General features: G+C 40.5%; 1 protein-coding gene across 1 annotated transcript; it reads right to left on the bottom strand.

The window, feature by feature from the left end:
- Nucleotides 1-332: 332 nt before the first annotated feature.
- On the bottom strand, nt 333-4,276 carry LOC143139422 (cytosolic 5'-nucleotidase 1A-like). Its single transcript, XM_076300019.1, has 6 exons — nt 4,207-4,276; nt 3,150-3,304; nt 2,603-2,732; nt 2,301-2,423; nt 2,034-2,215; nt 333-1,061 (listed from the first exon to the last, which is right to left on the bottom strand). Exons 2-6 carry the CDS (start codon nt 3,270-3,272, stop codon nt 741-743), a joined length of 879 nt encoding a protein of 292 aa, XP_076156134.1. The 5' UTR covers nt 3,273-3,304; nt 4,207-4,276; the 3' UTR covers nt 333-740.
- Nucleotides 4,277-14,043: the final 9,767 nt, after the last annotated feature.

Here is a 14,043-nt window from a genome sequence, read left to right as displayed (position 1 = left end):
CTATTATTTATTGGCTAAATTTGGGTGCCCCTTCTGTCCTTTGGTGCCCTACGCAGTGCGTAATGCGCAGTGGGAGCAGCGGCACTGCCAATATTCACAGTGCTAGGACTGGATCAATAAAATGTGGTTTCATTATCTTACACTTATTTGCAGAAGTGACCAGCTAGCGTGTGACAAACAACTGCTTTTATTGTTATTGGATTCCAGTAATTGCCTTTATGAATTGGTTCATGTCACTTCTGAAGGAACCCCCACACTATTGTGGTAATAAGTATATTTATTATGATAAGGTTAAAATTCAGTGAGTATAATTACTGTAAGCAACACAACAGTTTGTGACTTTTTCAGGTATGTTTTTATTAGCAACTTCTATTGGTATCAATTTCATTTTTCAATTTCATTTTTATGGTATATATGATGATGTGAAGGACAGATAAACACACGGGTCATTCCCAGTAACCGTCTAACTATAGAGTATGTATGGTCTGGATCACTCAGGAAATGTAGGAAAAGCCTTAACAGTAGGATATTGCCAGAAGACACCAGTTAGCATGCTAGCAAGCTTTTGTCAATGGCAACTGGGCTCATGGAAGTGTTTTCAAGATTTCTGCATGCTTTATAGGTTGTTGGCTTGCTAGTTTTAGACCAAAGCTCCATATTTTTGCTTTAAAACATAATCTTACCTATAGTGGTGCCTAAAGGTATAGAGTTATGGACTCTAGAGCTTTTTGTTAATTTTTTCAGAATTTCTGTCCAATTCCATAGGGTACATGAGCAGCGATTGTTCCCAATTCTTGGGCTTCTATAATGTAGGACATTTTATCATCAAAGAAGATATGAGGCCTGATTTTTTGCAGCGTGGGTCCTTTTGGAGTTCCTGTCAAGTAATATTCTTTATCCACCTTCAGATTCCAGCTTTTGAAGGTCGTCAGGACGCGAGCCTTTCCACCTTCATTATCCCGAGAGGTCACAAGGTATGTGCGGATGGGACACTTCTCCTTCTTGACAATGAATTTTTCCTGAAGTTTCACCAGTGCCTGCAGAAATCCTTTTAGAGGCCCCTGTGAATACAGACATTTTGTTTTTCACTCCTTCATAGGCATGAACTTTGGAAGCTGTAAATATTAATTTGGCCCCAGCCGTGGCGCAACTGGCTGGGGCACCTGCACCGTACGACAGTGACCCGGGTTCGATTCCTGCCCTGTGACCCTTTCAAGATCCCACCCCGACTTTCTCTCCCACTCACTTCCTGTCATTTTTCTACTATCATGTCAATTAAAGGCATAAAAGTAAAAAAAAAATAACAAAAATAAATAAATAATTTGTATGAGGTTTTTTTTTTTTGTATTTGTAATAAGGTCCACACAAAAAACATTTTTTTCTTATTGTTTTGGCCTGTTTTGGCCATTGTTTTTGTACATGACACCACTTCAACGTTCCAAAGTGAAAACGTTTCGAAACGCCACCTCTATCGCCGTGTATACAGTTACAATGCTACTTTTTGAAAACGCTGATGTCACAGTTATGACAAAACAGCCCCACCCCTTGCTTACATGGCAGATCATCCAAAACAGTCAGGGCCTGATGCATGTACAGTACATTTGCGAACGTAGCGTCATCAGCGCCATGGCCAACCCGCAGAAAGTGCACGCACACGGAAAAGTGCAAATTGCCATTCTCAGCTCCCACCACAGGCAGTCTGCGGTTTTACCCAAGTGTGGCCTGTTTGTACATACCATGCCGTGTTTTTACGCGCACGTTGCAGAGAAAATATGCTTCAAGTGGGAGCAAAAACGTTATAGTCAGTACAGTATGTCACATTAAAATGTGTTTCTTTTCCCTGACATGATTTCTGTGCAAGCAACATCGGCCTTGGCTAACTAGAAGCACACCGGTTATGTTAGTTACTAGGGCCTAGGTTGCCTGGCTTTAGCTAGTGTTAAGTTAGTTCCTCAGTGTAACTTGTTTTACTCCAGATATTATGTCAGACATAAAACGACCAAAGCATTTCTACATATATAAGTGTCACAGACCTGTTCTAGGGGCCTATTTACAAGTGCCCTCTCATTTTCAATGAATGCCTCCTTCCCTTCTGTCTGGAATATGATTTCTGATTCATCTGAGAACAGAACGCCATCTCCATCAAAGGCGACACGTAGCTCCGTGTCCAGCTCCAACTCATTTTCACAGGCAGACATAGTAGCGGCAGCAATCCCTTGAATCACAGAGACATCAATATACCTTTGAAATGCATTATAGCTTCAACAGTGTTTAAGGTTCAAAAACAAATATCTCAGTACCTTCCTCTATGGCCTCTTTAACCTTCTTTGAATCCTCGGACAGATAGAGGTCAGTCTTGTAGAATTTCAGGTGGCCCACAATGCTTTCTGAACCAATCATGCAAGGCTTCTCAATAGTTAAACCTGCACAACATAAATGAGGTTGTATTAATATCCAATTGGGTTTTATGAGTGTGTGTTTGTCTTGTTGTCTCTGTGTGTGTCAGAGGCAATGAATAAACTTACAGGCAATGACCTGACATCCATATCATACAACATATCATGAGGTTATACTCCCTCTGATTCTGAGAGCTTGGTCTTACCATAATGACTGATGCTGTTGATGAGATGTTCATCCTGGGAATCTTGGTTGTTTGTCATTAGGACAATGTCAAAGAGTTCTTTGCTGTCTGGATAGAGTTCTCGTAAACGTGAGTTCACATTCATGAGAGCCTATTCCAAAGAGACACCGTTGGTAGTACAAACACTTATTCATATTTTGCATAAGGAATTAGCATAGATAACAAGTATCAGCGTCATCATGTCATCACTTTACAGCAGTTCATCTTTATTTTCCTTTGTCTTTCCTTTGATGTTAAGTTACATCAGAACAATGTTGGCTACTTCTGCAAGTTTGAACTTCTCAGGAAATAGGCTGCATGTTGTCTATGCTGGGTTCTCTTAAACTTAAGATAAAGCTCTGAGAGTTGGAGTGTACACGAGTCCAATGACTGGGGTGACTCACAAAGCCATCTCCCCACAGGTCATTGATAGAGAATGGTGTTGTTAATGGTGTTACTATAAAAATACTAATTAGTAACAGTTAAAGAAGACATGAATGATGTGAGGAATGAGAAGATAATGTTTTACCTTCACAAAGGGAAATGCCACCCCGGGTAAAAGAGGTTGGCTCTTTTTTTTCATATTGAATAGTGTTTGTGAAGACACAGCGATTGTGATGGCATCATTCAAACTCTTTTCTTGTGTTGCCATTTTCTTATTTGATGTTTTTGCTTTGACGTCTTCTGTAAAGAGAACAGTATAATACAATGTTTTGAAATTCAAGGAAGACTATGCTACTGTAGAGTACTGTGAATTGAGTGAGAAGTTTTATTCACTCTAGTGATTTGTAATTTATTTATTTGAACAGGGACAGTGCACAAAAAACATTATTAGATGTATTGTATTAATTTCCGCCGTAGTCTCTGGGCAGGTACAGCAGATGGAACAATAAAATACAGACAACGTATTTACAGAATATACAGATTCACCAAATATACACATCTTTACAGACATTATTGTCCCCATTTCCCACCCCATCTAAAGCTAAAACTATACCTCCCCCCAAATGAGTTCACTAGAAAATATTGCCAAAAGTTTGCAGCAACCTTGCCAAAGGTTAGAATGTCTTATGTATCTATAATTTGAGAGGTTCAATTTCAGTGTGTTGCCCAGCTTTTTAATGTTTTTTAAAGCTAAGAGTTGGATCAAGGCTGACATATGTATTTTAATTGATCCACATGTTTTTGTTTTTTTTGCCCATTTACTAAGATGTCAGGACACTCTCTATCTAAGTTTGCACCTGTTAGTGCATTGTTACAGTCTTGTCAACATTCAATGTAAGACAGAATTGTGCAAATGCCATTTGTAAAACTGCAACAATTAATATCCCCAGTTCCCAAATGATTACAAAATATAATTGAAAGGAAAGCAATAGTAAAGTAGCAATAGTAAACTTGCTTCTGTTAAAACTTTTTGAGAGTGTTGTAGGCCTTACATTTCTATATTTGTTTGTATTTACAAAATACATTCAAGTCAGTCAGTGAAGAAATGTGAAATATTTTCAAGTATTTTAGAATTAGTACATGAAGTAATTTAAAAAGAGACCACTAACACATCAGAGCAGTAAGCCAAGACTGCCACTTACCTCAGGTTCTTTGCTCTATATGCAGAACTGTGATGATACCTGACTTGTGTGCAGGTTAATGCAGAGTTCAGCATGACTTATATAGAGCATACTCTGACACATAGAGTAAATGTTATTGAAGTAAGTCCCACCCATGTTCTTTGCAAACAGGATATGTACCTTTCCACATTTTGAATACATGATGTCAGCCAAGGCACTGTCCAAACAATGGAGAACCTTTCTACTTGACATGAATGTCCTGGCAAATGTCCCTGATAGATTTGTTTCCATTGGTGTCCACTGCACTCATTAAAAAGTTAGGATCTGTTAATGTTCCATTTAGCTGTTGATGGGACATTTAATGTTGTAACACCATACTAGCACTTCACCCAAGGACTTGTTACCATATTACCATGGTTCCATGTGATCATGTATGATCAAACAAAAAAATCTGCACCCTAGACTAAGCTATGACACTTTTTAACTATATAAGTCCGTTTTGCTGGGTCATTCCACGTCACATCAGATAAGGTTGTTTCTGCACCATCAAGAATGGGTACCAAAACCAAGGCCAGTCAAATATTTCTGTTCAAATCCTATATCTACATATTAGTTTGAGCCCCTTGAAGTTGCTTCAGTTTTACTGCCTGGAAATCAGATTGTCTGGTAAGCAATGTTTGGGCATTAATATAATGAAAAATATCATCATAGACAGCCCAAACGTTCTAGGGTGGAAGACAAACATGTTCTCAGTATGACCAGAGGCGGACAGAGTACACAGCTTCATTACTTGAGTAAAAGTACAGATACCCTTTGCTAAATTTTACTCAAGTACAAGTAAAAGTACAACAGTCAGATGTCTACTTAAGTAAAAGTACTGAAGTACTTGTTTTTAAAAGTACTTGAGTATCAAGAGTACAAGAGTAGCCTACATTTTCTAAATATTGCATTACTACTGCCACAGTGCTTACATTTATGTACAGAAATGTCCTACATGGAGTTATGAAAAATGTTAATGTTAATACCTTGGAGAATGTAAAAGGAATTGAAAGTAAAATCAAGTCATTTTTATCTTTTTACCATGTTGCTAGGGATGGGCAATATTTCTAATGCATGTATTTAAAATACGTATTTCAAATACAAAATGCTATTTTGTAATTTAAACACTTGAAGCGAAAACTATCATTAAAGCAACACCAAAGAGTTTTTTATACCTTAAAATAATGTTTCCAAAATCGTTTCAGTGTTCAGTGTTCAGTGGTTCATCAACTCGTAACAGGGTTAACGACAATTCTGCATTCGCTTCGCGGCCCTCTATCGGCTATAACCGCCTATGTAAGTTTGCCAGATCGGGTAGCGGATCTGTAGTTCGATGGAATGAGACATAAGAAACTACAAATTTGACTTGCATCTGATGTCGCAATTAGGGCTGTAATGATACACCAACCTCACGATTCGGTTTGTATCACGATTTTTGACCCATGGTTCGATACGAATCTCGATTTTTCTTTTTTTTCTTTTTTTTTTGGTAGGGGGGCCTAGACATTTTATTAAATAACATTTTAATAGCCTCCCTTAGAACACCAGAACATTACAATATAATATAACTTTTATTTTATATCCTTTATATTTTTCTGAATGACTGATATTTATGACAGCACACTTTATGCAGATTAGCCTATAGCCTAGGCCTACTATTTTCTATTACAACTCTACCTCTTTAATTCAGCTGTCTGGTTGAAGCCTGGAAATGTTGTAAACAAAGTAGCATAGTTGGCTAGCTTAGCCCATCATAGTCTACTGATTGATACAGTTTCCCCATGTGTGTTTAAGTTTCAAGATAATACTTGTTCTCCTTGGGACAGGCCCTTTTGGGAAACGCTGGTATTGAGATGATCAGTCAACTTCAATGCAAGAGTTTTAAACAAATATGTTCAGCAATAATAGCTAATGATGCTAAGCGGATTTAATAGTAATTTAGCTAGTAGTCTTCTATGCGTCCTTGCTTTCGATTGTGAATGTTGTATTTAAGTCGCGCGTGTTCATTGAGCAGGAGAGGGAGGGAGAGTGAGAGAGAGCGGGGCAAGGAGAGGGGCTTTACTTCTACTGTTTGGTAAAGTTGCACACATAGTCTACAATGAAAGCAAGGAGAGGTATGAAATTATTATTTATTTATTCGTTTTTGGACAACGTAGGCTACCGATAAGTAAAGCGGGAGATGTGGGTTGCTTTTGCGGCCGCGTAAGCTGCAAAGCAGTGCGTGAAACACTAGAAAGGGTGTGTCGCGATTCTGCCTTTACACAGCGACACAGTATCGTGGATATGAATGTCGCGATATCCGGTTCGAATCGTATATCGTTACAGCCCTAGTCGCAATACATCGTACTTTTATAAGTCATACAAAATATTCTACCTTGTCTGTGGACATCATTATTTGCAAAGTCGGTGCTAGATAAACAAATAGTCCGTGCGACAGAGGGAATGTTCTTTGGTGTTGCTTTAACTTGTTCAGAAAATTGAAATAGCCTGGTGAGGTGGGGCCACGGGTTTGCACATTCCCGGGATGGTGCCTGCACAATCCAATCACGTTTTAGAGGGAAACAACAAATTGAGGGTTTCCAAGATTTTTCTTTTTTCCTTTTTTTTAAAAATAAGTAACGGGTACTCACGGTTATGGATAGAAATGTAGCGGAGTAAAGAGTACAATATTTGCCTCTCAAATGTACTTGAATAAAGTCATGAGTAGGCCTACTCCCCAAAAATGATACTCGAGTAAAGTACAGATCCCTCAAAATTGTACTCAAGTACTGTACTCAAGTAAATGTACTCCTTACTGTTCGGCTCTGAGTATGACTGAACCATTAAAAGTTTGTACGGCATTCTCATTGATTTTCTATAAGGCCCTTGACTTGGAAAAAAGTGAAAAGAGTGCAAAAAGACATTAAGGCTATTTTTATCAATTGATGTATAAATCTTTTTTCTTTACATACTATAGTTTTTATTAATGTTGTACCATTTGAGCTCTCCACAATTAATGGACAATGGTCTACATATATCTACTTATCTCTGTATACATGTCATCTGGAAAACCTGTATTTATCCAACTATACACTGTACATTATGTAAGGGATAACGGCCGCCGAGGTGTCCTGTTATATAGGAATTAATGGACGAGGGCGGAAGGCAAAGAACTCCACGACGCGCAGCGGAGGCCCAAGACCATTAATTCCGTATAACAGGATACCTCGAAGGCCGTTATCCTGCTTCCCACCCGGTTGCCACTATAGGCAATAGTCATGCTTTTATAGCACGCAAAGGAAACACGCAGTTCTGTTTAAAAAGAAGCCGACTTGTTGTACAACTTTCTTTGGCCCTAACAGCGATAGTATTGACAGTTAGCTTGTTTACAGTTGATTTTATTGTTGCGAAGTCTGCCTCCAGGCTCAACCGCCGTCCTACTATGGTTGTTATAGTTACCATTCATAAGCATTGATATGGAACGGCGATTAAACTTTTTTTACTAGATCTACTTCATAGGTGTCCAGTTATTCAGAATTAAAAGCCACCCCACCAGCCAAACAGAAAAGAGTATTTCTTCTCTCCGGGTGATGATAATCTTTATTGTCTACACAACTGCACAGAATACCGTACTCAACCTGCACTTGGTATTTAATGCTTCTTTGCACTTCTGCATTTCATTGGATCTGTACCTGTAATGTACCTGTACCAATAATAAACAATGTCAAAATAATCAACAGCCTAATGAAAATAAAACCACAAACCATTACGCATAAGAAGCACGTAATGAATTTAATGGCATTTTAGCGGTAATGTCTGTAATGGATACTGTAGTCTTCTCTACTTATGGAGACTCTAATTAAATTGACCTTTGGATTAAGACATCTTTGACTTGCAGGTGCCACAACCTCTGTTTTCTGCAGTTTGGATGAAAGTGATAGTTTCTGTTATGGAATATGCTAAAGCATCTATAGTGTATTTTCATGCTCTGAATGCAGTATTTTTCTCTGTTTTATGGATAATCAACAGAACCCTCAAATATTTGGTAACACTTTACTTGACGGGTAGCCTGGGTGTTCCCATGCTGCCTTGTGCGCGATTTGATTCACGCTGCTAAGGCAGCCTGGAGACCATGGAGCAAATTTTCGCCTGAGATAGGAGACCAATCACAGAACAAGGGGGAAAGCAAGACGATGATGAGCTATGCACAGACGCATTTGATAGACATCCGTGGCACCCAATAAACGGATCTGGGCATTTTTTTCAAATACGAGAAAATGAACGTTTGGTTCCCAGACCACGTCTCATTGAGAAGTGGTGGCGCTAGCCAGGCTACTTGACGGGTGAGTTCATAACACATTCATAGCAGCTGTCATAAACTGCACATAAAGCATTCATGACTGTTTCATGAGACATGACTCAACATTCATACCAAACCTTTCATGAATGTGGAAGACAGAACGATGACAACTTGTCAAAATAAAAGTCCAACAATCGCAAAGCAGCATTGCCGTTTTTGTTCCAAACCTCTTACCTGATCACTGAGTCAATGGGCTACTCAAAAGAGCTACCAAAAAGACAGCACATGGTCAAGTAAATAATTTTTGTTTCATAAAAATGTATTTGTTTTATGATGTAACCTTTGCAGATGATTTTTCATCTTTTTCCCACTGGGAATGTCAAACCGTTCCAGGTTACACAAATACGGGTCAGAATGTAGGCTAGTTTACCTCCCAGTGTTAAACTCAGTGATTATGAATACTTCACAACTTGTAAGTGACATTCGATGTAGACTTCATAAGATATTTATGAAATATTTACAAAGGCTGGAGAGATTAAATTAATTGTATCCAGGTTACACAAATACTGGTCAATCTGATTGTCTGAATGTAGGCTAGTTTACCTTTGCGATTGTTAGACTTTTATTTTGACAAGTTGTCGTCGTTCTGTTTTCCACATTCATGAAAGGTTTGGTATGAATGTTGAGTCATGTCTCATGAAACAGTCATGAATGCTTTATGTGCAGTTTATGACAGCTGCTATGAATGTGTTATTAACTCACCCGTCAAGTAAAGTGTTACCAAATATTTTAGTAAATGCGGTATTAGTCTATTCTTTGTCTAGTGTTCTCAATTGCACAGAGAGTTCCTGTTCTTGTTTAAGTTTCTATTTGTAGGAAACCCTGTTGGCCAGTTCTCAGCTTCAGGTAAAATGAAACCAAAAGAAAATGTCCTTTAACTTATGTAACACGTACTGTTCATGTACTATGCAAATAGTTCCAGACGGGAGACATTTATCAGTCTGCAGTTCACTTTATTAACTGATCATCCACTAGCCTCCTTACTTCCTTTCTGTCCATCACCTTATATGTTCCCTATTCAACAGGTACACATCTGCTCTCGCTACATCTCCCCTCTTTAGTTACTTGTCAGACTCTCAAAAGAACTTCTTTTGTTTTTACTGTATTTGTAGATAAACTTGAACAGTAAACATATTTAACCTGAGCATTAAACATTCGAGTCCCCAGCATTACTTTTTCTTTTTTTCACTGTTTTTTTTTCAGTAGTGGATAATATCTCCTGTAAACATACAGTATATCCTGGTTAACATCTTGTAGAAAAACACATAACACAAACACATTCCCATTAAGACATTCTTTATGTCTTGTGTCAAATCTAGTGTCTCTGGTAGTCTCTGGAATGACCCTGATGTGAGATTGGTTCCTCCTGAGGGTTCCTGAAGGCAGGTCTATGTTGTAAGACCTGGGTGTCTGAGCTGGACCAATGACAGTCCCTGTTTCTTTTGTGTTCTTCACCCAGACCTTTTGTCCTGGTCTGAGCTCTTGTCTTGTCTTTGGGTTGTTTCGTTTGTTGAACTAGGAGGCCTGTTCTTTTAAGTCCTGGTCCTTCTTTCTAAAAGCCTGGAGGTCAGGCCATCCAGGTAGTTTCTCTTGACAGATCGGCAGGGGTGTCCTGATGTTGCGGCCCATCAGCAGCTGTGCAGGGGATGAGCCGTGTGACAAGGGAGTGGCCCATTTAGGCAATGAGAGCCTAATGAGTGTGTGGATCTTCCCCCTTTTTCAGGAGAGATTTCACTATCCTCACTGCCCTCTCAGCCTGGTGCCCTCTCAGCTTGGTGACCTTCATGTATTTTATTGAGCATGTCCTCTAGTCTGCGTCCTGTGCTGTCCTGGGCCCACTTCCCCGAAAGCATCTTAAGCCTAAGAGCGTCGTAAAGTCCCTCTTACGAACGTCTTAAGATTTGCCGACTGTTTCCCGAAACCATCGTAGCTTAAGAGCGTCGTGAAAACACTCGTAGATCTACGAGTGCTCCAGAGTACTCGTTACCGGCTAAGAGCGTCTTAACAGTACTTCTCACTGAGGTCACCAACAGGACATACAGAGGAATTACAACTTAGAATACATAATCCCACTTACGTTCCCATTCTTTATTGTGTTTACTTGTGATTAATCAGATTTTAGCGTGCAAAATAGCCTACATTTAATGGTCATAATAATGTGATGAAAAGTGGACAAAAATGCAATCAAGTTATTAAACGAGACGTTGCCAGAATAGTTTGACATTATCTTTGCTAAGTGAATATTTTATTAGGCCTATGAGGTAAAAAGCAGAGAAAGCAACATGTGGTTTAGTCTGTAGCCTACTGCATCAAAATCTAAGCCTACACATTTCCTCTCTTTCTTACTCGACTTCTTTCTTATCTTCAAACGTGTTCTTAAGTGACACCGCGAAAAATGATTGCATGGTGCAACAATCTAATCTTAAAATAATTACAATTATTTATGTCTCTGTGTGGTATATAACCTACTTGGGATGCTTACATGCAGATGTCAAAGTGTTTCTATTTTCGTATTGATGTGAATGAATGTTTAGATCCGAAGTTTAAATGGTAGGACTATAGCTGTGACGTGCAGTCACCTGACATCACCGTCAAATCAGAGGATATTTCAGAACTATTAACGTGGACAGCTCCCCTTAAGAGCATCTTAAGAGCAGTGCACGCGCGTTCACGCTACGAGCATGTTCGGGAAACAGTCGGAAAAAACAAACGAACGATCGTAAGATGAATCGTAGAAAACCCTCTTAAGAGCGTGTCTCTGTCGTTATCGGGGAAGTGGGCCCTGATCTGCACCAACCTCTGCTCTGACGCTGGCAAGTGCTCCATGATTAAGTTGATGGAGACACACACATCCTCTTCCAACTGCTTGTCCTCTTGTGTAGGTGTCGCTTGAATTGGTGCTCTGGACAGTGCATCCGCTGTAATCAATTTCTTTCCCGGCACATGTTCAATCTTGTACGTGAAGCAAAGCAGCCACAGCCTGAATCTCAGAATGCGAGGTGGCAAGTCATCTAGTGCTATACTGCCTAGCAGGAAAATGAGAGGCTTGTGGTTGGTCTGTATCAAAAAATCCATCCCTATCAGGTAAGACTGAAAATGCTCACACGCCCAGATCAGCGCAAGCGCTTCCTTTTCTATATGGGTGTATCTACGCTCAGTGTTCGTCATGCTGCGTGATATGAAGGCGACTGGCTTTCATACTCCAGACAGCCCAAAGGACAAAGCGTCTGCTGCAACTATTGTCTCTCCGTGCAGACAGTACTGTGCCAGTACTGTTGATGAGCTCAGTTCCTTACGCAGCTCGTCGAATGCTCTTTGCTGCACACTTCCCCACACCCAATCTGTGTCTGTTTTGAGCAGTTCTCTTAGCGGTTGAGTGAGCTCTGCTATTCGTGGAGAGAACTTCCCCACGTAGTTGACCATGCCCACAAACCTTTTCACATCCGCAGTGTCTTTGGGGGTGGGCATCTCCGTGAACGCCTTCATTTTTCCCAGATCTGCTTCAATGCCCCTTGCACTGACGATGTGGCCCAGGAACATGACCGTGTTGACCTCAAACTGACACTTGTAGTTATTGAGCGTCAGGCCCTCTTCCTGGAGCCGCCCCAACACTGTGCAGCCTGTGGTGATATCGTTCTCGTGTTGATCCGAAAACAAGAATCACATCAGCATGGCACACAGTCCCTTCTAATCCCGTCAGCATCTGTGTCAGCCGCTTTTGAAAGTGCTCTGGTGCTGATGAAATCCCAAAAGGGAGTCTCTTGTAGCAGTATCGCCCGAAAGGGGTGATAAATGTGGTCAGCGGGACTGATTTTCGATGTAGGGGTACCTGCCAGAATCCGCCCGTAGCATCCAGCTTAGTAAAGACGGTTGCCCCTGCAAGCTTGGCCAGGGTTTCGTCAACGGCCGGCAAGATGTGTCTTTCTCTGCAGATCTATTCATTCAGATGGGTCATATCGGAGCAGATCCTAATCTTTTCTTATGGGCTTTGGTGCCACAACCATGCCTGCACACCAATCTGTAGGCTCTTCAATGGGCACAATCACACCCATTTCCTCCATTCTTTGGAACTCCTCTTTGACCTTGTCATGCAATGGTAGAGGTACCCGTCGTGGCAGTGACAATGCGTAGGGCTTGGCGTCTTCCATCAACTTGATTCTGTACTCCCCCATTAGGCAGCCCAGTCCTGTGAAGACCTTGGGGTATTGTTTCTTCATGTCAGCCTCCAGCTCTATTACACTGTCGACTAAATGCAGTAGCTTTAGACCTGAAATTGCTGGCAGACCCAGTAGAGGAGTAGCTAGCTTTTGTACCACATACACTGGTTGTGTCGTTGTTCTGTCCTTATATTTCATGACACCATCAAACTGACCTCTCACCTTTTAATGGTTCATTGCTGGGTCCACACAATGGTATGGATGCTTTGGTGAGTGGGCCGTGTCATTTCTCTAAGTAGGCGTTACCTGGGATTACTGCTGTGTCCGCCCCTGTATCCAGCTTAACGTTTTGACCAGGGGTGTCAAACGATGATTTTGAATGGCCCGCACGTCAGTCCCTCAACAGCGAGAGAAAACTTACCTTGTGTGTGTGTATGTATCACACCAAATTGGCCCACCATAGCCACCACTAAAGTTAGTGAACACGTTATCAAAATTAACGCGCACACATTTTGTTTGAGCAGGAGACAGAATACGCACGCAGGCACAACTAGGCTACTTGTTGTTTTCTTTTACTCGGCTATCTATACTGTATATGGTTATCAGCACACAATGTTGAGCTAATTCACTAACTCATAGGCTACTCATCATGGATATCACAAGTTTAAACAACGAAAACAGAAAGGATGGAGGCAGCAAAGCTACAGGAGTTATTCCAGATGGGCAAGAACAAGGTAGGCAATTGGTGTGCTTGTCAGAACGTTAGACTGCATTACAGCTGTTTAAAGCCAGATGTCACGGTACGCTAGAACAAAACTAAAGGTAACTTTAGCTATAGGGCTGTATCAATTTGTCCAAATGAATAGGTCATCGTAGACGTTGTTGTTGTATAATTGCATGTGGATATTGTTATGCTATGTAGGCTACGGACCTAAAACCGGGAAACGGACAAATATTGTACAAACGTGAATTTGTATTTGCGGGGGTCGGTGGGTGTGCGTCCCACAGCTCTCTCTCTCACTCACTCACTCACTCACACACACACACACACACACACACACACACACACACACACACATACACACACACACACACAGTACCTTTCTTAGCCACAGTTAATTTTAGTGGTGAGCACAAACAAGTGTTATGGACATTGTTATGCACATTATTGACTGCAGTTTATTCTCATCAATGTCAGTCCATGAATGAATATTGATCAGTTGTTAACTAATAGGCCTAGAAGTTGCATTTGAAAATGTTACTGTTGTAGGCTGTTTGTTTTTTATTTCAGCCACACTGTTTTAAAGTGGTTAGGACCATTAT

This window comes from Alosa pseudoharengus, unplaced genomic scaffold (assembly GCF_046254945.1).
Source record: "Alosa pseudoharengus isolate Yale_2024_CS ecotype anadromous, Long Island Sound unplaced genomic scaffold, YU_APseudo_1.1 YU_APseudo_1.1_scf_22, whole genome shotgun sequence".
NCBI classification, from domain to species: Eukaryota; Metazoa; Chordata; class Actinopteri; order Clupeiformes; family Clupeidae; genus Alosa; species Alosa pseudoharengus.
Note: the sequence above shows the minus strand (reverse complement) of the source record. Positions and strands in the feature narration are given on the sequence as shown.